The following is a 26,462-nucleotide window of genomic DNA, read 5'->3' on the forward strand; positions in this document are numbered from 1 at the left end:
TGGTTTACAAACCTGGTTCAAATCCTGGCTCTCTCATTCATGTGTGATCTTGAGTGTATTTTTTAAGTTCTCTAAAATAAAGATTATATTTTGCCTATTTTGCTTATTGGGAGGATTTAGTGTATGGGTGTATGTCCAACACAATGCTTCACACATAATATAGTCTCAATAAAACCTTGCTTATATTCTTTTAAAATTCAAATATTAAGAAATGTTGACTAGACGTGGTGGCTCAAGCCTGTAATCCCAGCACTTTGGGAGGCCAAGGTGGGAGGATCGCTCGAGCCCAGGAGTTCAAGACTAGCGTAGGCAACATAGGGAAACCTTGTCTCTACCAAGATAATAAAAAATTGAGCCGGGTGTGGCACCTTGCACGGTGGTCATAGCTACTCAGAAGGCTGAGGTGGTCCACCCTCCTTGAGCACTGGAGGTGGAGGTTGCAATGAGTCATGTTCATGCCATTGCACTTCAGCCTGGGCGAGTGAGATCCTGCCTCAAGATAAATAAAATAAAAATTTCAACATTTTATTTTCATGTTCAGTGCTATGACTTTGTTTATAATATGAACAAATAATTTTTTTTTTTTTTTTTTGAGACGGAGTCTTGCTCTGTCGCCCAGCCTGGAGTGCAGTGGCATGATCTCGGCTCACTGCAAGCTCCGCCTCCCGGGTTCACGCCATTCTCCTGCAGCACCCGCCACCACGTCTGGCTAATTTTTTTTGTATTTTTAGTAGAGATGGGTTTCACCATGTTAGCCAGGATGGTCTCGATATCCTGACCTCATGATCCGCCTGCCTTGGCCTCCCAAAGTGCTGGGATTACAGGCGTGAGCCACCGTGCCCAGCCCAATAATTTTTAATTTTTAATTTTTTTTTTTTTGAAATGGAGTCTTGCTCTGTCGCCAGGCTGGAGTGCAGTGGTGCAATCTTGGCTCACTGCAACCTCCGACTCCCTGGTTTAAGCGATTCTCCTGCCTCAGCCTCCCGAATAGCTGGGATTACAGTCTTGTGCCACCATGCTCGGCTAATTTTGTATTTTTAATAGAGATGGGGATTCTCCATTTTGGCCAGGCTGGTCTTGAACTCCCAACCTCAGGTGATCTGCCCGCCTTGGTCTCCCAAAGTGCTGGGATTACAGGTGTAAGCCACTGTGCCTGGCCGTGGATACATATTTTTAATAGGCTTTTTATATTTTCGAGATATCTACCCTTTCTGAGTTTTTTATTCCTCTCTGTAGATCTGGGGTTAGTTACATTAGGTGTGTTTTTCTTTCATCCTAAAAGCCTTTTAGCATTTCTTGAAGTGAAAGTCTGCTGGAGACAGATTCTATCCAGTTTTTTTTAATACTTTTTTTCTTTTTTTGTTTTTTTGACACAGACTTTTGCTCTTGTTGCCCAGGCTGGAGTGCAATGGCACAATCTCGGCTCACTGCAACCTCCGCCTCCCACGTTTAAGTGATTCTCCTGCCTGAGCCTCCCTAGCAGCTGGGATTACAGGCATGCGCCACCACACCCAGCTAATTCTGTATTTTTAGTAGAGACAGGGGTTTCTCCATGTTGGTCAGGCTGGTCTGAAACTCCTGACTTCGGGTGATCTGCCTGCTTCAGCCTCCCAAAGTGCTGGGGTTACAGGCGTGAGCCACCGTGCCCGGCCTCCTTTTTTTAATGGAGACAGGGTCTCACTATGTTGGTCAGGCTGGTCTTGAACTCAAGTGATTATCCCACCTCACTTCCTGAGAAGTAGCTGGGATTACAGGCATAAGCCACGGCACCTGGCATCTTTCTACTTTTGTCTTTTCTTTGAAAAGGTCTTTTGAAGGTTATTTCTCTTAGATAGAGAATTCTGGTGTGATGGTTAATATTAGGTGTCAACTTGATTGGATTGAAGGATGCCTAGATAGCTGGTAAAGTATTGTTTTGGGGTGTGTCTGTCAGGGTGTTGCCAGAGGAGATTGACCTTTGAGTCAGTGGACTGGGAGAGGAAGACCCACCCTCATCAGTGTGCGTGGGCACCATCCAATTGGCTGCCACCAAGGCTAAAACAAAGCAGGTGGAAGAAGATGGGATAAGCTGGCTTGCTGAGTCTTTTGGCTTTCATTTTTCACCCGTGCTGGATGCTTCCTTCTGCCCTTGAACATCAGACTCCAGATTCTTTGGGCTTTGGACCCTTGACTTAGACCAGTGGTTTGTCGGGGGTTCTCCAGCCTTCAGCCACAGATTGAAGGCTGCACTGTTAGCCTCCCTGCTTTTCAGACTTTTGGACTCAGATTGAGCCACTACTGGCTTATTTCTTCCCCAGCTTGCAGACAGCCTGACGTGGGACTTCTTCGCCTTGTTATTGTGTGAGCCGGTTCTCCCTAATAAGCTCCTTTTCATATATACATATAACTTATTATTTCTGTCCCTGTGGAGAAGTGTGACTAATACATCTGGGTTGTTAGGCTTTGTTTTTTATTTTATTTTTTCCTTATTTTCTTTTTGGGTTGATAGTTTTTTTTTTCTTTTGGTACTTAAAACATATTCTATTGTCTTCTGATTTTCATTGTTTCTAGTGATAAATCAGGTATCATTCTTATTATTCTTCTCCAGTATATACTTTCTCTCTTGTCCCTGGTTGCTTTTTTGTTTGTTTTTTTTTTTCCTGGTTGCTTTTTTTTTTTTTGGAAATGGAGTTTCGCTCTTGTTGCCCAGGCTAGAGTACAGTGATGTGATCTTGGCTCACTGCAGCCTCTGCCTCCCGGGTTCAAGCAGTTCTCCCGCCTCAGCCTCCTGAGTAGCTGGGATTACAGGCATGCACCACCACGCCCAACTAATTTTGTATTTTTAGTAGAGACAGGGTTTCACCATGTTCACCAGGCTGGTCTCAAACTCCTGACCTCAGGTGATCCACCCGCCTCAGCCTCCCAGAGTGCTGGGATTACAGGCATGAGCCACTGTGCCCAGACTCCTGGTTGCTTTTAAGAATCATTCTTTTTTGTCTTTCTTTTTTTTTTTTTTTTGAGACAGTTTTGCTCTGTTACCCAGACTGGAGCGCGATGGCTAATCTCGGCTCACGGTAACCTCTGCCTCCCGGGTTCAAGCAGTCCTCCCACCTCAACCCTCCAAGTAGCTGGGACAGGCGCATGCCACCATGCCTGGCTCATTTTTGTATTTTTTGTAGAGACGGGGTTTCACCATGTTGCCCAGGCTGGTCTCGAACTCTTGAGCTCAGGCTATCTGCCTGCCTCGGCCCCCCAAAGTGCTAGGATTACAGGCATGAGCCACTGTGCCTTGGGGAAGAGTTCTTCTTTCTCTTCCTTCCTTCACTTTTCTGTTTTCAACGGTTTCACTCTGTGTGTAGGTATTTTTGTTTGTTTGTTTGTTTATTGAGACAGAATCTTCCTCTGTTGCCCAGGCTGGAGTGCAGTGGTGTGATCTCAGCTAACTACAACCTCCTCCTCCCGGCTTCAAGTGATTCTCCTGCCTCAGCCTCCCAAGTACGTGGGACTACAGGTGCGCACCACCACGCCTGGCTAATGTTTGTGTTTTTAGTAGAAATGGGGTTTCACCATGTTGGTGAGGCTGGTCTTGAACTCCTGATCTCATGATCTGCCTGCCTTGGCCTCCCAAAGTCTGGGATTATAGGCGTGATCTACTGCACCCGGCCCAGGTATGGTTTTTTTGTATTTATCCTGCTTGGGTTTCATCAAACTTGTAGATCTGTGGGTGGCTGTCTTAAAGTTTTTGTCCATTATCTTTTTTTTTTTTTTTTTTTTTTTTTGAGACAGGATCCTACTCTGTTGCGCAGGCTGGAGTGCAATGGCTTGATCTCAGCTCACTGCAATCTGTGCCTCCCAGGCTCAAGCGATCCTTCTGCCTCAGTCCTCTGAGTAGCTGGGACTATAGGCATGCATCACCATGCCTGGCTAATTTCTATGTATATTTTTTAGAGATGGGGTTTCACCATGTTGCCCAGGCTGGTCTCGAACTCCCAGACGCAAGTGATCTGCTTGCTGGCCTCAGCCTCCCAAAGTGCTGGAATTGCAGGCATGAGCCACTGCGCCTGGCCTTGTTACCTCTTCATATAGTTCTGCTTCACTGAACCTTTGAGCTCTGCTTTTCAGTCTAGATTCTGGTTCTTTGGACTGCTGGGAAATTCTCTTTGCTCTCTGGTCTCATCCAAGATTTTCCTTATCTCTTGGTTTTGCCGTAATTCTTTGACTCAGCCTTAGGAGGCATATCTGTCTTACATTCTTTGAAGACTCAGAATGCCTCAGAGGTGTTTATTCCATGCTTCCTGTCTTGATCCCCTTCTACAGAGACGGCCGCTGCCTTGAACATGGTAGAGGCTCTTTTCTTCATGGGATTCTCTCCACGTTTCTGCCTTGCCCTCAGACTTGCACACATTGAAAACCCACAGGGGGCCGGGCAGTGGCTCACGCCTGTAATCCCACCGCTTTGGGAGGCCGAGGCGGGTGGATCTTGTGAGGTCAGGAGTTTGAGACCAGCCTGGCCAATATGGTGAAACTAAAAATACAAAAATTAGCTGGGCGTGGTGGTACATGCCTGTAGTCCCAGCTACTTGGGAGGCTGAGGCAGAAGAATCGCTTGAACCCAGGAAGCGGAGGTTGCAGAGAGCCGAGGTCACACCACTGCACTCCAGCCTGGGTGACAGAGTGAGACACCATCTTAAAAAAAAGAAGAAAAAGAAAAAGAAAACCCATAGGGAAGAGTTGGCAGTTAGGGCTTGTAGTTGGGCCTCCTCCAGATTCTCTAATATTTTATCTGAGTCCACACGCAACCATTAAAATTAAGTTCATTATTTGGCTGGTTTCTCCTTAATCCTGTCAGTGGATTCCTGGTTCTGCCACTTCACCAGGTGTGAGAATAGCCATGGTCTCTTCCCTTCTGAAGGGTTTGACTTTTTCTCTGATTTAGCTTATTCATTATTTAGATTTCTTTACATGCTTAGCTCTCAGATTTTTTTTTCCCTTACACTATGATTTTTGTAGCTTATCCACCTTGTTGCAGTTTGTAGAGTGAGGCTTGATATCTTGCAACTTTGAGCATTCTAGTCAGAAGTGGAAATCCTGAGCCTTTTGTTAGAATTATGAAATTTGAGAGCTGGAAGAGACCGTAGAAATCATGTAGTTTAAGCCAGGTGGGGTGGTGTGCGCCTGTACTCCTAACTACTGCCTGGCTCTGCCTGGGTGACAGGGCAAGACCTTGTCTCTTAAAAAAGAAGAAATCCTGTAGTTTAGCCACTTTGTTTTCCTGATGAGGAACTGAGACATAAAAATGAGAAATTCTTTGACTACACAGCTGATGTAGCCACAGATCCTGGAGTAGACCCCAGATCTTTAAACTTACGGTTTCTTTCTTTTAATATAAGCTGTCCCTCTTGGTTTCGTGTTGCTAAAACAACACCTGAGACTGGGTAGTTTATAAAGAAGAGAAATTTATTTCCTACAGTTCTGGAGGCTTGGCAGTCTGATACCATGGTGCTGGCATCTGGTGAGGGTCTCCTTTCTGCATCAACCCATGGTGGAAGAGAAAGAGAGAGAGCCAAACTTGCTATTATAATAGGCCCACTCCCACATTAATGACATTAACCCATCTGCTTCTTACTAGTGATTAATAATCACCATTTATTAGGCCCCACCTCCTAACACTTGCATTGAGGACTAAGCTTCCCACCCATGAACTTTGGGGGACACATTCAAAGCATGGCACAGGCCTAGTGAAATCAGACTGGACTCTTTCAGTAGGGCCAAATTCTCGTATGGGCCTGAGAGGAAACAAACTTAAAATTTTGTTTTTAAAATGCAAGCTTTCTTTCTTTTTTTCTTCCTTTCTTTCCTTCCTTCCTTTTTCTTTCCTTTCCTTCCCTCCCTTTCTCTCCCCTCCCCTCCCCTTTTTTTGTGAAAGCAGGTTTATTAAGAAAGTAAAGGAATAAAAGAATGGCTACTCCATAGGCAGGGCAGCCAAATCTTGTAAGCCTTCTTCAGTTTGGAGAAAATGAGAAAAGAGGAAGGATATTCCAAAAAAATTATATGCCATTCTGAATTGTTTTTAAAAATTAGGGACTTGGCCAGATGCAGTGCTGATCTGTAATTCCAGTACTTTGGAAGACTTGGGTGGGAGGATCACTTGAGGCCTGGAGTTCAAGACCAGCCTGGGTAACATAGTGAGACCCCATTTCTACAAAAAAAAAAAGTTGAATGTGGTGTGTGCCTATAGTCCCAGCTACTCAGGAGGCTTAGTGGGAGAATTGTTTGAGGCTACAGTGAGCTTTGATCATGCCACTGCACTACAGCCCAGGCAACAGAGCGAGACCCTGTCTCAGAGAAAGGGAATCTCCAAGTAAGTATATGGTTCTCTCTGTGTGAGAGTCCAGAGATGTTTTATATGGCCTCGCATAATGTGACCTTCAGACCCTCACCAGAGTTAGCTCAAAAACAACAGCAATCACGTTTGATCTGTAGTCTGAAAAGCTGTGGTGCTAAACCCTGCTAGGATGGACTGAAGAATAGTGTCAAGGTCTTGCATATCTTCATTATACCTTCTTTGGTATTACATGGCCTGATAGGACTTTTTAAGAGTCCTGCTTGACTGATTATATAGGATGCTATTTCAGTGGCACAGTCCCTCCCCATCACCCCAACAAAATAAGATGAGAGCTGTAACAAAGCTGAAGTGTTTTATTTCTTCATTCTGAGTGGGTTGAAACCAGCTGCCTTCTTCATGTTGTTGGCAGACCTGTGCATTCGCATAGAGTGAGGGTCCTGGTGGAATGCCTGGAAAGGAGAATACCATATCTGGGAATCTTCACTGATGTTTTCTAGTGGTAGATCAGAATGTGATCAGATTCTGAAAAATTCGAGGATAGGACTTCCCTTCTCCAAAGCTTTCTACTCACGTAGAATGTGCTATTTACATTGATACATTCAGTACATATTTTAGGGTACCTACTAATTACCAGGTACTATGCTTAGGAAATGTCCCCAAAGCTACTTAGTCCCAAACCTTTTATAATAGACAAAGCCACAGAGAAAAGGAGGGGAATGGTGCCCTGGAAAATGAAGAGTAGAGGTTCTGAAGAATCAGATTAGATTAGATCGGGGAAGGATGGCAAAAGAAAAGGGAGTGAAAATGTTATTAGAAAGAGGAGAAAGAAAAGTGAAATGTTAGATAGGGAGGAATCCGCCACATGCCCCTGTGCTCCAGGAGTAATAATGTGTTCCTATGAGCTCAAGATTGAAAAAACAAACAAACAAAAATTGACCTCTGCTATACCTTAATGCCTAAAACAATGCCTGACACATGGTAAGCCATTCAGTAAAATGTTGAAGGAAACGTAATGGATGGATGGGAGAGTTGAATCTGTTTAGTCTGTTTAAAAGATGTTTTAAAAACATCTTGGTTCATTCTGCTTCTGGGCCCATGTTGGGATTGCATTTACCCACTCCCTTGGGTATACGTATGACCATGTGACCTACTTTAGTCAGTAAAATGTGAGAAGTGAATGGTGTCATTTTTGGATGGAAGCTTTTTTGCCAGTGAGATAGTCTTACTTTTCTCTGCTACGTTGCATGTAATTAGTAGAGATGGTGGGTACTTTAACAGCTTGGCTGACAGCTACGTTGAACTTGTGGCATGAGCAAGACTTAGATTTTTGGGGGCCATCTATTATCCTGACTGCTATGAAAATTTATATTTTCATCTGGTTAGAATCCTCAGGTGTCCAAAGGTGCTTGAAGAAAGAGGCTGTGCACATGTCTCCTGTCCTATATTTGCTCCAATATTTCTTGAATGTTCGTTAGGTTAGGAATCTTAGAATAAAGCCTCCTGCGGGGAGGAAGATAAGAAATGGGATCAAAGGTTATTATAATTATTTAAAAATTTCCAGCCATAAATTTGTAGAAGGGATATTTGTTTAGTATACAGCAATTTGAGTAACATTTCTCCCATTCTGAGCATACCACCACAGGGCTTGAGAATAAAACTAAAGAAATATAAGACTTGTAAATCATAGACTTAGAATTGGGAGAGTCTGTAGGGATGTTATTACTAGTTTATCTGGTCTATGAATTTTTGAATTTCTAATATGAATGGATTACAGTAAATCTGTAACTAGGAGATGGAGTCTCCCTCTGTCCCTCAGGCTGAAGTGCAGTGGCACGACCTTGGCTCACTGCAACCTCCACCTCCCAGGTTCAAGCGATTCTCCTGCCTCAGCTCCTGAGTAGCTGGGATTCCAGCAGTGCACCACCATGCCAAGCTAATTTTTGTATTTTTAGTAGAGATGGGGTTTGACCATGTTGGTCAGGCTGGTCCCAGGTGATCCGCCCCTGCCTTGGCCTCCCAAAGTGCTGGAATTATAGGCGTGAGCCACCGCGCCTGGCTGTAACTAGAATTACTAGTTGTAATCTGGTTACAGATTTACTGTAAGTCATCCATACTGGAAAATAACAACTAGAGATAAGGAACAAAATAAACATAATGGCATGTGCTTTACAATGGCTTTTTAAATGGTCAAAGGCAAATGAAAGCCCCTAATGTTAAAATGCATGTAGGCAAGGGCTTAAACAATTTAAGAACACAAATTGGTAGTAGTAGGTGAGTGTTTTGTCTTTTTTTGTGTGTGTGTGACAGGGTCTCACTCTGTTGCCCAAGCTGGAGGGCAGTGGTACGATCTCAGCTCACTGCAGCCTCCGCCTCCCAGGTTCAAGCGATTCTCCAACCTCAGCCTCCTGAGTAGCTGGGATTACAGATGTGAGCCACCACACCTGGCTAGTTTTTGTATTGTTAGTAGAGAAGAGTTTTACCATGTTGGCCAGGCTGGTCTCCAACTCCTGGCCTCAGGTGTTCTGCCCACCTTGGACTTCCAAAGTGCTAGGATTACAAGTGTGAGCCATCACGCCCAGCCTGTTTTGTCTTTAAATTGGATACTTTGTTACTGTCTTCTCTGACTTTGAAAGTTTGTCTCTGTAGATAAGCATAGTTACTGATACTACCCAAAGCCTTTCAGACTTTGGCATTTTAGATTTAAGGTCCTGTGTCTTTTCCCAGGTTCCTAAGATTATTTGCTGTTAATAGTTTATACTCCCAGCCTCCTTGATGTCCAAATCCTGAAAGGGTCCCTGATAACTCTTACGGCCACCCACCATACATTAGGAGCAAGGGCTTTGTCAAGAATGCAGTGAGCAAGCAGCTAAGCTGTGGCACTTGGCCTTCTCTGCCCGAAAAACTTAGTAGCTTTGATGAAAGCTTGAGACATGATCTCAGGGAAGGGTGAATTTGCTACAGCTACATTTGTCTGTGCCAGGGATAGGAGATAGCCCTAGGTGAATGTAAGAAAAGCTCAACCTTTCGCTTCTGTCCAAAAGCAACTGGGTTTTGGCTGAGGAGATGTGAGGCTGGCTAGGTTCCTGTTAACTCAAATTACTCACTTGAGTATGGAGAAGAGCAAAATAAGTAAGAGCTTTTGTGGAGAGGAGATGGGGGAAGTGCTGTGCTGTCAGTGAATGTGAACAGGCCAGATGACCCATGTCAGCATTTATCCTGAGAAGCAGCAGAGCAGAAGTTTGAGGAGAAAACCAGAAAAAGTAACCTTTATGTTTATGGCCCTTACTTCAAACTTTCTTTGCACATCTAGACTTCCTTTTTGACATAGGTAGGCCAAGTTGCTCCTTGATAAGAAAAAAAGAAAATTCTGGCGAGATAGGACAAAGTAAAGTTACTTCTTTTGTTTGCATTTCATTGCTTTATACACTTAGGCTTGACTCCCAGTACCAGCATTACTCTTGGTGTGGGGGTAGACCAGGTGACAGGGAGCAGGAGGTAATGTAGCAAAGAGAGCAGTGCTTGAGCAGACAGTTGTGGCTAATGCAGTTTCAGGGAACTGCCCTATAAACTTAGGAAGCTGGTATCCAGCCTGCATTATAGAGAGCTTTTAATTCCATGGCATGGTAGATCACTGAAAGAAAGCCAAATAAAAAGCAAAGAGCCATCTTTATTCTTATAAATTATTCTCTTTACTTCATTTTATTCATCAAATTTTTAAAAACAAAACAATATCAAACCAGCTAATTAAACTTAATGATCACTCCTCAAACAACCCAGAAGCAGCAATGGTTGGTAGGAATGGGTAACATTTATTTGGAAGCAGAGAAATTGGAAAGATGCTGGAAAGGGTCCCTTTATGTTACCTTCCTTTTTGCTTCCTTGTTGAAGTGTGTAGAACATGTAAAAAGAATATGGAGCCCCAGTTTTTTCCTGGGTCTAAGCTTTAAACTTTGTTTTTTTGTTTTTTTGTTTTTGTTTTTTGGTTTTTTTTTTGCGATGGAGTTTCGCTCTTGTCACCCAGGCTAGAGTGCGATGGCGCGATCTCGGCTCACAGCAACCTCCGCCTCCTGGGTTCAAGCCATTCTCCTGCCTCAGGCCTCCAGAGTAGCTGGGATTACAGGCATGCGCCACCATGCCCAGCTAATTTTGTATTTTTAGTAGAGATGGGGTTTCTCCATGTTGATCAGGCTGGTCTCGAACTCTGGACCTCAGGTGATCCGCCTGCCTCGGCCTCCCAAAGTGCTGGAATTACAGGCGTGAGCCCCCGCGCCTGGCCTAAACTTTGCCTTTATGAAATTAAGCATGAAAAATGGTGGAGATAATGGCAATTAATAGTACACTGATGTGCATAGAGGATGCAGTGACCATCTGCTGGTCCAACTGAGTTTTATGTATGCTTTAGTCAGGCCAAGGAGCTCCATGATTGATGTGAAAGTTGGAGGTTGGAGAGATCAGAATTTGGAATATAACTGCCCTAAGAGTTAAGGTGATAAGTTTTCTTTCTAAGGTCACTAGGAGAGCATGAGAGGCCTCTGCCTTTTTTATGGCTACCAGGCACACACATCTTGACTTAATTAGGTCAGACCCCCAGTGTGCAGACTCTCAGTAGTATCTTGTAGCATTCCTTGGTACCACTTGTCCTTTCTTCATTTCTTTGTTTACTTTTCTTTTTAAAAAAATTGTTTGTCTCTACTCACATGATAAACTCCATGAGGGCAGAGCCCAAGTCTGTCTTTACTCACCATTTTATTCCCATCGCCAAGAGATTGACTGACACAAATACTTATCAAATACTTACCAAATAGTGGAACGTGACTGAATTGGAAACACTTATTGGATCCACTGTATGATAGAGAGGTACAGCATTACTCGCAATTTACTAATTAAGGTGGGTCTGCTTTCCAAGATCCTGGCTGAAAAGGCGTTCCAGCAGCATTTGGTCTAATGGATAGTGAAGGATCCTGAAGACTACTACTCACAGAGCAGCGAGGCAGAATCACTGAACAAGCACTACCATTGTAAATCTTTATTTCCCCCAGATGTTTAACTGGTATAATCCTCATTGTCTAGTGGAATTACAGTTTGGTTTATAAATACTACCTTCTCTTGTTAGAATGTATAGTCTTCATCATCTGAGCACATAGTGATGAGTCTGCAGTTCTCAGTGTAGGCAAAGCTCCTACCTTCCCTAGTATCACTTTTTACCCACTCTTACCTCGTTAAGTGCTGACCAGTCACTGAGAATTCTGAAAAGGCACTCGCATCCTTGAGGTTTCTAGTTTGTGAGGCTTGGTCTCAGTAAGATTTAAGGGGGGCAGATGTGGATGGGGGTCTTGAGTAAGGATCTCTCATTTTCATGGCTTTCCTAATCTGGCTACAACTCCTACTACAGTGCTATTCTGTCAGATAACAGTGGTGTAATTTTTGACAAAGCATTATTTGTGCTTGACTAGATTGCTAGTGAACTAGAAGTTTGAGAGAGAACTTGGAGATCTTACTGTTCTCATTTCATTTGTCTATAGAACTGACTTTACAGTGTACATTTATCAGAAATGTAAAACATGACCGAGCTTTAAGGAATTGTCTACGTTAAGGCAAGAAGGTAGGCGTGAACAAGCATTCTATTTCAGCTAGAGACTACAGATGTAAAATTTTGGAAATAGTGGAGCCTTTGAGAAATACTGGTTTTCTTGACCAGCCTGGGAAACATAGTGAAACCCCGTCTCTTCAAAAAATACAAAAATCAGCCGGGTGTGGTGACTCCTGCCTGTAGTCCCAGCTACGTGGGGAGCTGAGGGGATGAGGTGGGAGGATCGCTTGAGCCCAGAATGCAGAGGTTGCAGTGAGTGGTGATCACGCCACTACACTCCAGCCTGGGTGACAGAGCAATACCCTGTCTCAAAAAACAAACTGGTTTCCCTAGGGTATTTAGTGGGGAGCGAGCAGGAAGAATCAAGATGTGTACAAACAGAAAAAACTTGGTGGGAGGGAGACATGCAGTATTAAAGCCCTTTTTAAAAATCTGAAACTTTTTTTACCAATACAAAAATTATTTTTGTTTTGTTTTTATTTTTATTTTTTTTGAGACAGAGTTTTGCTCTGTTGCCCAGGCTGGAGTGCAGTGGCGTGATCTCACCTCACTGCAACCTCCACCTCCCAGGTCCAAGCGATTCTCCTGCCTCAGCCTCCTGAGTAGCTGGGATTACAGGTACCTATCACCACGCTGGGTTAATTTTTGTATTTTTAGTAGAGACGGGGTTTCTCCATGTTGGTCAGGCTGGTCTCGAACTCACAACCTGAGGAGATCCACCTGCCTTGGCCTCCCAAAGTGCTGGGATTACAGGCATGAGCCACCGCGCCTGGCCACAAAAATTTATTTTTATTACTTATTTCCACTATCACACGAGCTAGATCATATAGCAACATTGAAAATCCACTGGCTAAAGACCAAAGACAGACTAATGGCTCAGCTAGATAATGGCAAATGATATGTTGGACTTAAGTTGTTTGAATTTTTTTTTTTTTTTTTTTGAGGCAGAGTCTCGCTCTGTCGCCCAGGCTGGAGTGCAGTGGCACGATCTCGGCTCACTGCAACCTCTACCTCCCTGGTTCAAGCGATTATCCTGCCTCACCCTCCCGAGTAGCTGGGACTACAGGCATGCACTACCACGCCTGGCTACTTTTTGTATTTTTAGTAGAGACGGGGTTTCACTATATTGGCCAGGCTGGTCTTGAACTCCTGACCTCGTGATCTGCCTGCCTCGGCTTCCCAAAGTGTTGGGATTACGGCCTTGAGTTTTTTTAATTCAAATTTTTCACAAATTCAATTTTAATTTTTTTACAATAGATGGTAAGTACAGATTTTAGGAACTCCTGACCTCGTGATCTGCCTTCCTCGGCTTCCCAAAGTGTTGGGATTAGAGGTGTGAGCCACCATGTCCGGCCTTGAGATATTTTTTTAATTCAAAAGTTTATTCACAAACTTCAACTTTTAAATGTTTTATTACAAATAGACTGGTAAGCTACAGAATTTTTAGGACTTTTTTTTTTTTTTTGGCGGGCTAGGAGGGCTGATTTCTGAGAAGCAGAGAAAAACTTGTAGACAGGAGAAGCCGTCTCTGTTACAGTAAAAGAAAGCTATTATACTATTAGTGTCCTTATACTATAAGCAGATACAAGACTCGTTCTTATTTATTAAAAGAATGAGTTTTCGTGGTGGCTCACGCTTGTAATCCCAGCACTTTGGGAGGCCAAGGCGGGCGGATCACGAGGTCAGGAGATCGAGACCGTGGTGAAACCCCGTCTCTACTAAAAATACAAAAAAGTAGCTGGGCATGGTGGCGGGTGCCTGTGGTGAGGCAGGAGAAGGCTGAACCTGGAGGGACTCATGGACCGAATTGCCCACTACACTCACCTGGTGACAACGAGACTTTTTATTTAAAAAAAAAGTATCAGTTTCTATTAAAGCTGTCTTTCTCCTATTGGACAATGAGTTGAGTTTACTGAGGGCCAGAATCCTTTTGCTCATAGCAGGTTTGCTCCTGCCTAGCATATAATAGTTGCTCAATATATGTTTATATATTAAATGAATAAATTGGTGGCTTTATTCTTTCTGCCTAAAATATTGTCTGGTCTTACTTGTTAGGAATTCTGACTACCTGATTTTCCATAATGCCTCATGTCTGGTACTCTGGGTACTCTGCAGTTAGGCCATTAAGAAACTGAAAGAACCAAGTTGCATTTATTTTTTTTCAGGCTGGCTAGGGAACCATCTACTGGAGTTGAGGCTATTTTTTCCTGCCCTTTTATAGGATATTTTTTAAAGGATGAAATATTTTAAGTGTACAGAGATCAATATAATGAACCTTCATATACATACCACCCAGCTCTATAAGATTCTAGCAATCTGCCATGCTTGTTATTTTAAAATAAATAGCACATTAAAACGCAGAGAAATGATTCTGGTCTCTTTCCTTAATAACCTCCAGGTAATCATTATGAATTTGGTATTTGTCTCAATTTTTTTCCTTTTTTTTTTTTTTTTTCTTTTGCAGTATACATATGTACTTACCAAAAAATACTATTTTGCATGCGTATAACTACTTATCTGTTCTGCTATTTTATGAAGTTTAGGTTGTTTCTGATTTTCTTTACCAAAAAAATAAGCCTTTCTCTAGGGAGTTTACTGTGAAGAAAAATGGCCGGGTCATAGAGTATGCTATTTATTTATTCATTTATATGTTTGTGCCAAATTGCTCTGAAGTTTTTACTAATTTAAACTCCACCCACTATTGTGTGAAAGTTTTTCTACACTCCTCAGACTTGACATTAACAGAGAAGCATGTTTTTTCAATCTGAAATGTTCTCTTAAGGTAATCTTTTCCTATCAGTCACATTAAATACCTTTTCATAGGTATTATTCACTGTTCAAGTTTACCTTTATAAATTGAAGAGCATTATTTGCATATTTGTGCTGTTAGATTTTTGTTCATTGGATATTGATAGGCATAGTTAATAAGTAAACATGCTCTTTAACAAACTAACACATTGCAGGCTTCTTATATATTTTTAGATAGATGTTACTAATGTTTTACTCCTCATAAAACTCGAGTTCTATAAAAATACTATGAACCTTCCCATACTTGTTGGCATTTCAGAAATGGTACAACCTAATGAGCCTAAGTGTTACCAAGAATCTAGTGTAGTGAAATCTGGAGCCCGGGCCAACCTGTGTGAATTGCTCATAACATTTTCGTAAGCTATTTTTGATTAAGGGTAATTTGTCGCTTAATGACCATAATTAAGTTTAATGTACCAGTAGTAGTTTATTGCTAAATGCCCAGTTTGTGTCATACTGCAAATTTGAAGAAAAGAGTATTTCCTGCAGTGATGACTCTCTTTCTTCTTTTTCTCATCCCCCAGGTTGTATCAGAGTAAGATGGACGGTAGCTTTGATTGTGATTGCGGTGAGCTGGAGCCACCTGATCACTAACAAAAGACATCTTCTGTTAACCAACAGCCGCCAGGGCTTCCTGTTGAAATAAATATATAGCAACCAAGGAAGAAAAGAAGCAAAACGGAAGTAGTGCTTACCAGCACCTTAGAATGATGCTGCTCAGGACCAGTCCAACACTGAATGTATCTGCACTGTGAGGAGAATGTTCATAGAAGCCTGTTGTGTGCATATTTATTCACATTTTTGTTAAATGTTAAATCGTTTAGCACAGTAATCTGAGTGCACAGTATGTCATTTCATTCCGTTTGAGTTTCTTGTTTTCGTTAAATGTCTGCAGAGTTGCTGCCCCTTTCTTGAACTATGAGTACTGCAATCTTTTTAATTCTCAATATGAGTAGAGCTTTTTGAGCTTTAAATCTAAGGGGAACTCAACAGGCCTGTTTGGCATATGCAATGAACATCAAGAAACCATCTTGCTGTGGAAGCATAATTATTTTTCTTCTCCCTTTTTGAAAGATCTTTCCTTTTGATACCAGTTTTCTTCCTTGTTTACACAAGTTCAATTTGAAAGGAAAAGGCAATAGTAAGGGTTTCAAAATGGCAGAGAAATTTGAAAGTCTCATGAACATTCATGGTTTTGATCTGGGTTCTAGGTATATGGACTTAAAACCATTGGGTTGTGGAGGCAATGGCTTGGTTTTTTCTGCTGTAGACAATGACTGTGACAAAAGAGTAGCCATCAAGAAAATTGTCCTTACTGATCCCCAGAGTGTCAAACATGCTCTACGTGAAATCAAAATTATTAGAAGACTTGACCATGATAACATTGTGAAAGTGTTTGAAATTCTTGGTCCCAGTGGAAGCCAATTAACAGACGACGTGGGCTCTCTGACGGAACTGAACAGTGTTTACATTGTTCAGGAGTACATGGAGACAGACTTGGCTAATGTGCTGGAGCAGGGCCCTTTACTGGAAGAGCATGCCAGGCTTTTCATGTATCAGCTGCTACGGGGGCTCAAGTATATTCACTCTGCAAATGTACTGCACAGAGATCTCAAACCAGCTAATCTTTTCATTAATACTGAAGACTTGGTGCTGAAGATAGGTGACTTTGGTCTTGCACGGATCATGGATCCTCATTATTCCCATAAGGTATGTAGAGAAAGCCAGCTGAGACAGACTTTTAAACTGATACACTTAATCAGGAATAGGTACTTGTATTTTCTTTGTATATTGTTGCAGAATTTTTAATCTTATTAAACTTTACATAGTGCCTTTTTTCTGAGACAAATCTTTCACAGTCTCTCTGTTTGAAATGAAGGTGGAGTGGAATAATTAAATACAAATTTCTAAAAATACATGGTTATTATAATGAAGTTCTAAAGTATATGATTATTTATTATAAATGAAATTCTCCTTTAGTTATTTAAAAGTGGAATATACGCTTCTTTCTTTGGGGACAGAATTGTGGTAAGAGGGGATGCTATTTCAACTTTAGGTCTTTTGTTTTTGAGACAGAGTCTAACTCTGTTGCAGAGGGTGGAGTGCAGTGGCACCATCTCAGCTCACTGCAACCTTCATCCCCTGGATTCAAGCGATTCTTGTACCTCAGCCTCCCAAGTAGCTGGGATTACAGGCGCGGGCCATCACGCCCAGCTAATCTTTTTGTATTTTTAGTAGACAGGGCTTCGCCATGTTGGCCAGGCTGGTCTTGAACTCCTAGCCTCCAGTGATCTGCCTGTGCCAGCCTCCCAAAACACGAGGATTACAGGTGTGAGCCACCATGCCCAGCCTTTTTTTTTTTTTTTTTTTTTTTTTTAAAGTTTTTAGAGACAAGATCTTCCTGTGTTGCTCAGGCTGGTGTCAAACTCCTAGGCTCAAGTGATCCTCTGGCCTCAGCCTCCTGAATAGCTGAGGCTAAAGGTGCATGCCAGCACACCCAAGCTTTTGTCTTCTTTTGTCTCTTTGAGCCTGTACTATTCAGTTCTGCTTTGTTTAAACTAAATTTAGCTTGAAATCTAAATTCACATAAACAATTGGTGGTAAGTATAGCCAAAAAGATTCACAGCACCTTCATCTTAGATAGCAAATTGCCTTCATACAAGAATTTAATATTTTTCAAGCTGAACCTTGGTCTTTTAGTTTTGAAATGAAATCTTATGTGGGACCCTGATGTTTAAAATAGAGAGGTGGAGCTGCTTTGGTTGTAAAGAACCCCTGGGAGCCCTGCTTTGTTGGCTTTCCACAGTACACGCCTAAGACAAATCATCATACATGTTGTTTCACATGAAGATTGTTTTTATTTTTATGTATTTATTTTTTTGAGACTGAGTTGTGCTCTTGTTGCCAAAGCTGGCGTGCAATAGTGTGATCTCAGCTCATTGCAACCTCCGCCTCCTGGGTTCAAGCGATTCTCCTGCCTCAGCCTCCCAAGTAGCTGGGATTACAGGTGCCCACCGCCACGCCCAGCCCACATTAAGGTATTTTTATTTGGGCCAGGTGCAGTGGCTCACACCTGTAATCTTAGCACTTTGGGAGGCCGAGGCAGGCGGATCACCTGAGGTCAGGAGTTTGAGACCAGCCTGACAACATGGTGAAATCCTGTCTCTACTAAAAATACAAAATTAGCTGTGCCTGGTGGTGCATGTCTGTAATTCCAGCTACTCGGGAGGCTGAAGCAGGAAAATCTGGGAGGTGGAGGTTGCAAAGAGCTGAAATCGCGCCAATGCACTCCAGCCTGGGCAACAAGAGCAAAACTCTATCTCAAAACAAAAAAGATATTTTGTAGAAAATGAGTTCTAGGCTGGAAGCGCGGTGGCTCCTGCCTGTAATCTCAGCACTTTAGGAGGCTGGGGCAGGAGGATCACTTGAGGCCAGGAGTTTGAGACCAACCTGGGCAACACAGACACTTTTTTTTCCTAGAGAAAAAGAAAAAGAGATGAGTATTACACTGACCACGTCCACAGTGAAGTATTGTGGATAGAGTACTGTATCCACAGTGAAGAGTACTGTGGATAGTGCACTGAACTAAGACTTATACTATATAAAATTGACTCCATTTCTACATCCAACTAGCTATATGACTTGAAGCAGATCCCTTAATCTCTCAGTCATCACACCTATAAAATGGAGTTAATATCTACCATCACAATCTCTCAGGGTAGTTTTGAGGATGAAATAAGGCAATATATGTATAAGGTTTTGTAAGGTGCTTTGTAATTGTAAAGTAGTCGAATAGGTTATGAATAGGATTTATAGTAGAGGTCAATAAGGAGGTAACATCGGTTTATAAGTAGCACCTCTGGTGCTCTTCCCTAGTGTTCTGACTTGAAGCATACTTCCTCCTTGATTATCTCAAGACTTTTAGTGTAAACCAGCTCATCTTCTGAAACATGCTTTGAATGTGTGGCCTAGAGTTAACACTATAACTAGAGTTATATATATAATTTTTTTTAGACAGGGTCTTGCTCTTGGCTCACTGCAACCTCTGTCTCCTGCGCTTAAGTGATCCTCCCACCTCAGCCTCCCAAGTAGCTGGGACTACAGGCGTATGCCACCATGCCAGGCTAATTTTTGTATTTTTAGTAGAGACGGAGTTTCACCATGTTGCCCAGGCTGGTCTCAAACTCCTGGCCTCAAGTGATCCACCTACCTCAGCCTCCCAAAGTGCTGGGGTTAAAGATTAAGGATTCTTGTTTTTTTGTTTTTTTTTTTTTGAGAAGAGTTTTGCTCTTGTTGTCCAGGCGGGAGTGCAATGGCGCGATCTCGGCTCACCGCAACCTCTACTTCCCGGGTTCAAGCGATTCTCCTGGCTCAGCCTCCCAAGTAGCTGGGATTACAGGCATGCACCACCACACCTGGCTAATTTTGTATTTTTGGTAGAGACGAGGTTTCTCCGTGTTGGTCAGACTGGTCTCGAACTCCCGATCTTGGGTGATCCGCCCGCCTTGGTTTTCCAAAATGCTGGGATTACAGGCATGAGCCACCGCGCCTGGCAGATTAAGGATTCTTTAATCAAGTTGTAAGTACTGTTCTTTAGCTAAAGTAAAAAAAGTATGTTTTTTGTTTCTTTTATAGGGTCATCTTTCTGAAGGATTGGTTACTAAATGGTACAGATCTCCACGTCTTTTACTTTCTCCTAATAATTATACTAAGGCCATTGACATGTGGGCAGCAGGCTGCATCTTTGCTGAAATGCTGACTGGTAAAACCCTTTTTGCAGGTTAGTATTTTGTGGGGGGAAAGATTTTCCCAAAGAGAAGTAATTTTGCATTTTATCTCTGAAGCAAGATTGATGTAAGATTTAAAATAATTTGTTATGATCTGGAATACTAAAATGAACAGATAAATTGGCGTTTTTAATAAAAAAATTGAGAAAACTTATTCACATATTCACTAAATTGGTCACTTCATAAATTATCAGAACTCCTTTTTAAATATAATTTCATATTTTGTGAACCCATAATACTTGTTGGTAATTTGTGTTGATACTTGAGTTGCATAATTCTGTCAGTATCATCACTTCCTGGTGAAAATTTTAAGCCATTGTTGAAAATCCAACAAATTTTTCTTGGTCCCCTCCCCCTGTAAACAACCAAACAAGTAATTTTTTGTTAAGTTTGGTGCTATTTAGAAGTCTAAAGAAGTGTGTGAGAGAGGACTTTGTCAAGATGAGATGAATAATCCATGAAAAATGTCTTGTGTCATAAAGCAAAGCATACATCTGTATAATTATTTAGTATAGACTAGAGCTATAAACTTAGAGAAGCTATGCATCAGTGATTGCTGGAATGGAAGGCATGATGGAGTCAAACAGATTTTTCACTATTTAGAAAAAGCGAAGAATTTTAATTGGGGAAGAGAGAAAATGTGTTATTTAAGGGTACCCATATAAAGTATAAGCCTGGTGCATTCATGAATCTGAGATTCATGCAAGTTGTCAAATAATAATAAACATGTTTATGACTAGTTAAGATGGGGTCAGAATACTAGAACGTATTTAGAAAGTAGGCAGAGGACTTTCCATATGGAAAAATAAGGAATAGTAGGGGTACTGAAGATTTTTTAGTTGGTGAAGTGGTGTGATAGTGATTAAGGCCTTTTTCTGTCTTTTGACGTAACTTTTTTCCCCTCTATACCCATTTTTTTTTTTCTGAGACGGTGTCTCGCTCTGTCACCCAGGCTGGAGTGCAGTGGCGCGATCTCGGCTCACTGCAAGCTCCGCCTCCTGGGTTCACACCATTTTCCTGCCTCAGCCTCCTGAGTAGCTGGGACTATAGGCGCCCGCCACCTCGCCTGGCTAATTTTTTGTATTTTTAGTAGGGATGGGGTTTCACCGTGTTAGCCAGGATGGTCTTGATCTCCTGACCTCGTGATCCACCTGCCTCGGCCTCCCAAAGTACTGGGATTACAGGTGTGAGCCACCGTGCCCAGCCCTCTATACCCATTTTTAGAGTGGTTCCCCGACCCCCAGACTGTGCTAAGAGCAGAAGGAAAGGAATAGGCCAGAGCCTATTTACATAAGAAGGATGAGTATACGTAGGAGAGCACTGGTGAAGAAAGGACAGCGTGCATAAATGTTTTGTAAGTATGTTAATGCCAGTACTTAGTTTATATAACAGCCAGCCAGCTCTTTATAATTTTTTTCTAATATTTATCTAAAATTTCTGGCTGGGCTCAGTGGCTCACGCCTGTAATCCCAACACTTTGGGAGGCTGCGGCTGGCAGAGCACTTGAGGTCAGGAGTTTGAGACCAGCCTGGCCAACATGGTGAAACCCCGTCTCTACTAAAAATACAAAAATTAGCCGGGCATGGTGGCGCATGCCTGTAATCCCAGCTACTGGGAAGGCTGAGGCACGATAATTGCTTGAACCTGGGAGGCAGAGGTTGCAGTGAGCTGGGATCGTGCCATTGCACTCCAGCCTGGGCGATAGAGACTCTGTCTCAAAAAAAAAAAAAAAATTTTCTAAGATGTATGATACTTTTCTAAATTGAAATTCGGAGGGATTCCTGGAAACTAAATTATTAAATGGATTGATTTTTGCTTAGGAACAATACTGTGATTAGAGGTTATATTCCTGATATCAGGTGCCTTCCAGCATATATAAACAATTCTGTTTGTTGCAGTGTGACAAATTACTCCAAAACTTAGTAGCTTAAACAACAAACATTTATTATCGTTTTACAGTTTCTGCATGTCAAAATATGGGAGTGGTTTAGCTGGGTGGTTCTAGCTCATGTTTTTTTCAGTCCAGATGTTGGTAAGGGCAGCAGGTTACCCTGAAGGCTTGACCAAGGCAGGAGGATCCGCTTCTAGATAGCTTACTTTCATGACAGTTACCAAGAGGGTTCGGTTCTTCACCATGTGGGCTTCTCCATAGGACTGCTTGAGTGTCTTCATAATATGGTGGCTGGCTTCCTCTGGAACCAGTGATCCAAAAGACAGCAAGGAGAAAGCCAGTATATCTTTTTTTAAAAAGTTGTATTGTTATATAATTCACATATCATACAATTTACTTAAATTATATAGTTCCATATTTTTTAGCATATTTACAGAGTTGTGTAACCATTACCACAATCTAATTTTGGAACACTGTCTTGGCTCCTGAAAGATCCTGCAAACCATTAGCAGTCACTTCTCATTTCCTCTTTCCCCCAGCCCCTGGCATCCACTAATCTACTTTATGTCTCTATGGATTTGCCTACCCTGGTTGTTTCAGATAACATTTGGACTTTGTGACAGGCTTCTTTCATGTAGCAATATTTTGGAGGTTTACCCATGTTGTGGCATATGTTAGTATTTTTTTTCCTTTTTATGGGCAAATAGTATTCTGCTATATGGATATACCACATGCTGTTTATCCATTCCTCAGTTGATGGACATTTGGGTTTCCACTTCTTGGTTATGAATTATGCTGCTGTAAATATTTGTGTACAAGTTTTTGTGTGAAAATATGTGTTCAGTTCTCTTGGGTATATATACCTAGGAGTGGAATTGCTGGGTCATGTGGTAACTGTTTAACTTTTTGAAGAAGAGTTTCCCAGCGCAGCTGTACCATTTTACATTCCCACCACCAATGCATGAGAGTTAAATTTTGTCTTTTTGAGTATAGCCATCCTATCGGGTATGAAGTAGTATCTCATTGTGGTTTGTTTTTTCTTTTTTTCGAGACGGAGTCTCGCTTTGTCATCCAGGCTGGAGTGCAGTGGTGCAATCTTGGCTCACTGCAACCGCTGCCTCCCAGGTTCAAGCAGTTCTCCTGCCCTCAGCCTCCCAAGTAGCTGGGATTACAAAGGCATGTGCCACCACACCCAGCTAATTTTTGTGTTTTTGGTAGAGACGGGGTTTCACCATGTTGGCCAGGCTGGTCTCGAACTCCTAACCTCAAATGATCTGCCCGCCTTGGCCTCCCAAAGTGCAGGGATTACAGGCGGGAGCCATTGCACCCGGCCTCATTGTGGTTTTGATTTGCATTTCCCTAATAACTAATGGATGATTGAATGTCCAGATCTACTGTCCATTTTTTAAATTGGGTTGTCTTTTTATTATTGAGTTGTAAGAATTCTTTACATAATTCTGAATACAAATCTTTTGTGATTTACATGTATTTTCTCCTATTCTGCAGTTTTTCTCTTTATAGTGTCTTTTGAAACAAGATTTATGTATTTATTTATTTATTTTTTGAGACAGAGTCTTGCTCTCTCGCCTGGGCTGGAGGGCAGTGGTACGATCTCGGCTCACTGCAACCTCTCCCTCCTGGGTTCAAGCGATTCTCCTCCCTCAGCCTCCTGAGTAGCTGGGATTACAGGCACACACCACCATGCCCAGCTGATTTTTGTATTTTTAGTAGAGACGGGGTTCACCATGTTGGTCAGGCTGATCTCGAACTCCTGACCTCATGATCCACTCACCTCGGCCTCCCAAAGTGCTGGGATTACAGGTGTGAGCCACTACACCAGGCCTGAAACAAGATTTTAATTCTGAAGTCCAGTTACCTTTTTTTTTGTCTCTTTTGTTTTTGGTGTCATGTCTGAGGAGTAATTGCCTGACCCAAGGTCATGGATGTTTTCTCCTGTGTTGTCTTCTGAGAGTTTTATAGGATTCACTTTTACAGCTGCACGCGGTGGCTCACACCTGTAACCCCAGCACTTTGGGATGCAGAGGCAAGTGGATCACCTAAGGTCAGGAGTTCGAGAACAGCCTGGCCAACATGGTGAAACCCTGTCTCTACTAAAAATACAAAAATTAGCTGGGCGTGGTGGCGCGCACCTACAATCCCAGCTACTCGGGAGGCTGAGGTAGGAGAATCGCTTGAACCTGGGAGGTGGAGGTTGCAGTGAGCCGAGATCTCGCCACTGCACTCCAGCCTGGCCAACAGAGCGAGACTCTGTATTGGGCGGGGGTGGGAGGGGAAGGTGTTAACTTTTATACATTCTTTTGCACGTGGACATCCTCTTGTCCTGGCACCATTTGTTGAAAAGATTCTTTCCCCATTGAATTATCTTGACACTTTCATAAAAAATCAGTTGACCACACATGTAAAATCTCTTTTTGTGACCAAGTCTCAAAAGTTACATACTGTCAACTTTAGCTTTATGTGTTAGAAGTGAGTCACTAAGTACACTTCATGGTCAATGGGAGCGGAGTTCAGTTCCACCCTTTAAAGGGAGGAGTATCAAAAGAATTTTTGGGCCTTTTTTTTTTCCCCGTTTTTTACCTTCTCAAATGAACAGGGGTAAAGTGGATATATATATATATATAATTTTTTTTTTTCCCGAGACGGAGTCTTGCTCTTGTTGCCTAGGCAACAATCGTACAATGGTGCGATCTTGGCTCACTGCAACCTCCGCCTCCCGGGTTCAAGCGACTCTCCTGCCTCAGCCTCTCAAGTAGCTGGGATTACAGGCATCTGCCACCACACCCAGCTAACTTTTGTATTTTTAGTAGTTTCACCCTTTTGGCCAGGCCGGTCTCAAACTCCTGACCCCAGGTGATCTGTGTGTCTTGGCCTCCCACAGTGCTGGGATTACAGGCAAGAGTCACCGTGCCCGGCCAAGTGGACACATTTTAAAGCCACCACAGTAACGAGTCAGAAAAGCCAGATGTGTGGTTCATACATGTAATCCCAGCACTTTTGGAGGCTGAGACCAGAGGAACACTTGAGCCCAGGAGTTTGAGACCAGCCTGGGCAACATAGTAAGACCCTGTCTCGACAAAAAACAACAATGTAGCTGGGTGTGGTGGCGCACACCTGTGGTCCCAGCTATTCAAGGGGCTCAGGTGGGAGGATTGCTTGAGCCTGGCAGGTCGAGGCTACAGTGAGCTGTGATCATGCCACTTACTCCAGCCTGAGCAACAGAGCAAGACTTTGTCTTAGAACAAAAACAAATTTAGGTCTATACAATGAAAAATCATTTGGTTATGCTCCAAATCATAGAAATGAGGTATCTACTGCTGCTGCATGGATTATACAAAGGTTTTTTTTTTTTTTTTTTTTGAGAAGGAGTCTTGCTCTGTCGCCTAGGCTGAAGTGCAGTTGCATGAGCTCAGCTAACTGAAACCTCCTCCTCCTGGGTTCAAGCGATTCTCCTGCCTCAGCCTCCCGAGTAGCTGGGACTATAGGTGCACGGCCCCATGCCCAGCTAAATTTTGAAATTTTAGTAGAGACAGGATTTCACCATATTGGTCAGGCTGGTGTTGAACTCCTCACCTGCCTCAGCCTTCCAAAGTGCTGGGATTACAGGTGTGAGCCAGTGCTCTCGGCTGTATTTGCGAATGTTTGTTTTTAAATGTTCAATGCACATTCAGACATTAAATATAGGAATAAAAATACTTGGATTTGTTTTAAAACTCTTAAGTAGCATAGTTTTACATTTTATAGGAATAGTTTGTGAAATGATTGGAAAGATCTAGGTTGTAGTTTGTTTCTAGTTGCCAGGTGCTTTATTGATTTTTGTCAGTGAACCATTCAATAAAAACATGAAGGGAAATCTGAGTGGTTATTAGGTATAAGTTGCAAATGAACAGAGCAACAAAAGGTAAGGACCAAGCATTCATTGGAAATCAGTGTATTTTTAGCCTGTAGAAAGTGTTATATAGTCTTATTTTTTGGTGCATTTCTCTTGTGTGTCCAGATTGTCTCTCTGTAGGTGTTCCTGTCCCAGGTTAACACTTGTACTTGGGCAGTAGATATTTTCCCTCTTTCCTGCTGTAGCACTTTTATCTGTTGTATCTTCACTTTACCTCTTCTGCTAGATCACTTTTATCAGTATTCGTTCAAACATTGATAGAATTTTTCCAGCCTTACAAAATAATCTGTCCTGACCCCACAGTCCCTCAGCTACTGCCACATTCTACTGTACTCTTTGGATGTAAAACTTCTCAAAAGATGCGTATATCCTTGCTGCTCTTAATTCCTCTGCTTACATTCTGTCTTTCACCCTGTCCAGTCAGGCTTGGTCCTGCACCAGAAACCACTCTCCACAGGTCATCAGTGATCTCCATAATGCTAAATCCCTTATCAATTCTAAGTCCTCATTTTGAGCCATCTCCAGCATTTGTTGCAATTGATCTTCACCTCTTCAGGTGCTTTTTCACCTCTCTTTGGGCACGCCACTCTTGAATTCTTCCCTGGCGGCTTTCCAGTCACCCTTGCCGGTTCTCTTTCTCCTCATATTGGAAGTATCCCAGATTCAGTCCTTGGGCTCCCTGCTTCTCTAGCTTCACTTAGTCCCTGGGTAGTCTCATTCTTTTTCATTCCTTTAAGAATTATCTAGATCTGATGATGACTCCTGAATTTATATCTTCAGCCCTGACCTCTCATCTGAATTCCAGGTTCCTTAACTCAATATCTCCACTCAGATGTCTAATAACAAAGTTAACCTACCCAGAACTGGGCCCCTGATATTTCTTCCTTATACTTTGTTTTTACTCATCTTAGCAAACCAGTACCTCCATTTTTCAGTTGCTTAGACAAAAATCTTGTCATTGTCCTTCATTTCTGTTAGCACAGATCCTGTGGGCTCTTTCTTCAAACTATATCCAGACTCTTAACGGCCTGTTACTGTCGTTCTTACTATCCCTCCCCGAGTCCGGTCAGCCATTATGTCTCGCCTGTTAGAAGGACCTTCTCTTTCCTGCTTCAGTATTTGCCGTCTTTAGTTACCACATCGCAGCCAGA

General features: G+C 42.4%; 1 protein-coding gene across 5 annotated transcripts in view; it reads left to right on the forward strand.

Moving 5' to 3' along the window:
• MAPK6 (mitogen-activated protein kinase 6) overlaps positions 1-26,462 on the forward strand; it is a 60,323-nt gene that overhangs the window by 25,045 nt on the left and 8,816 nt on the right. For 4 of the 5 annotated variants that reach the window (XM_058427540.1, XM_032174170.2, XM_032174168.2 and 1 more), the window contains exons 2-3: positions 15,248-16,433; positions 19,359-19,503. In XM_058427540.1, coding sequence (XP_058283523.1) covers positions 15,879-16,433; positions 19,359-19,503 — 700 coding nt within the window. In that variant the 5' untranslated portion in view covers positions 15,248-15,878. Of the gene's footprint in view, positions 1-3,420; positions 3,491-15,247; positions 16,434-19,358; positions 19,504-26,462 lie in introns of those variants that run through there. The other variant, XM_058427539.1, reaches the window with a different exon arrangement.

This window comes from Hylobates moloch, unplaced genomic scaffold, assembly GCF_009828535.3.
Source record: "Hylobates moloch isolate HMO894 unplaced genomic scaffold, HMol_V3 SCAFFOLD_14, whole genome shotgun sequence".
Taxonomy (NCBI): domain Eukaryota; kingdom Metazoa; phylum Chordata; class Mammalia; order Primates; family Hylobatidae; genus Hylobates; species Hylobates moloch.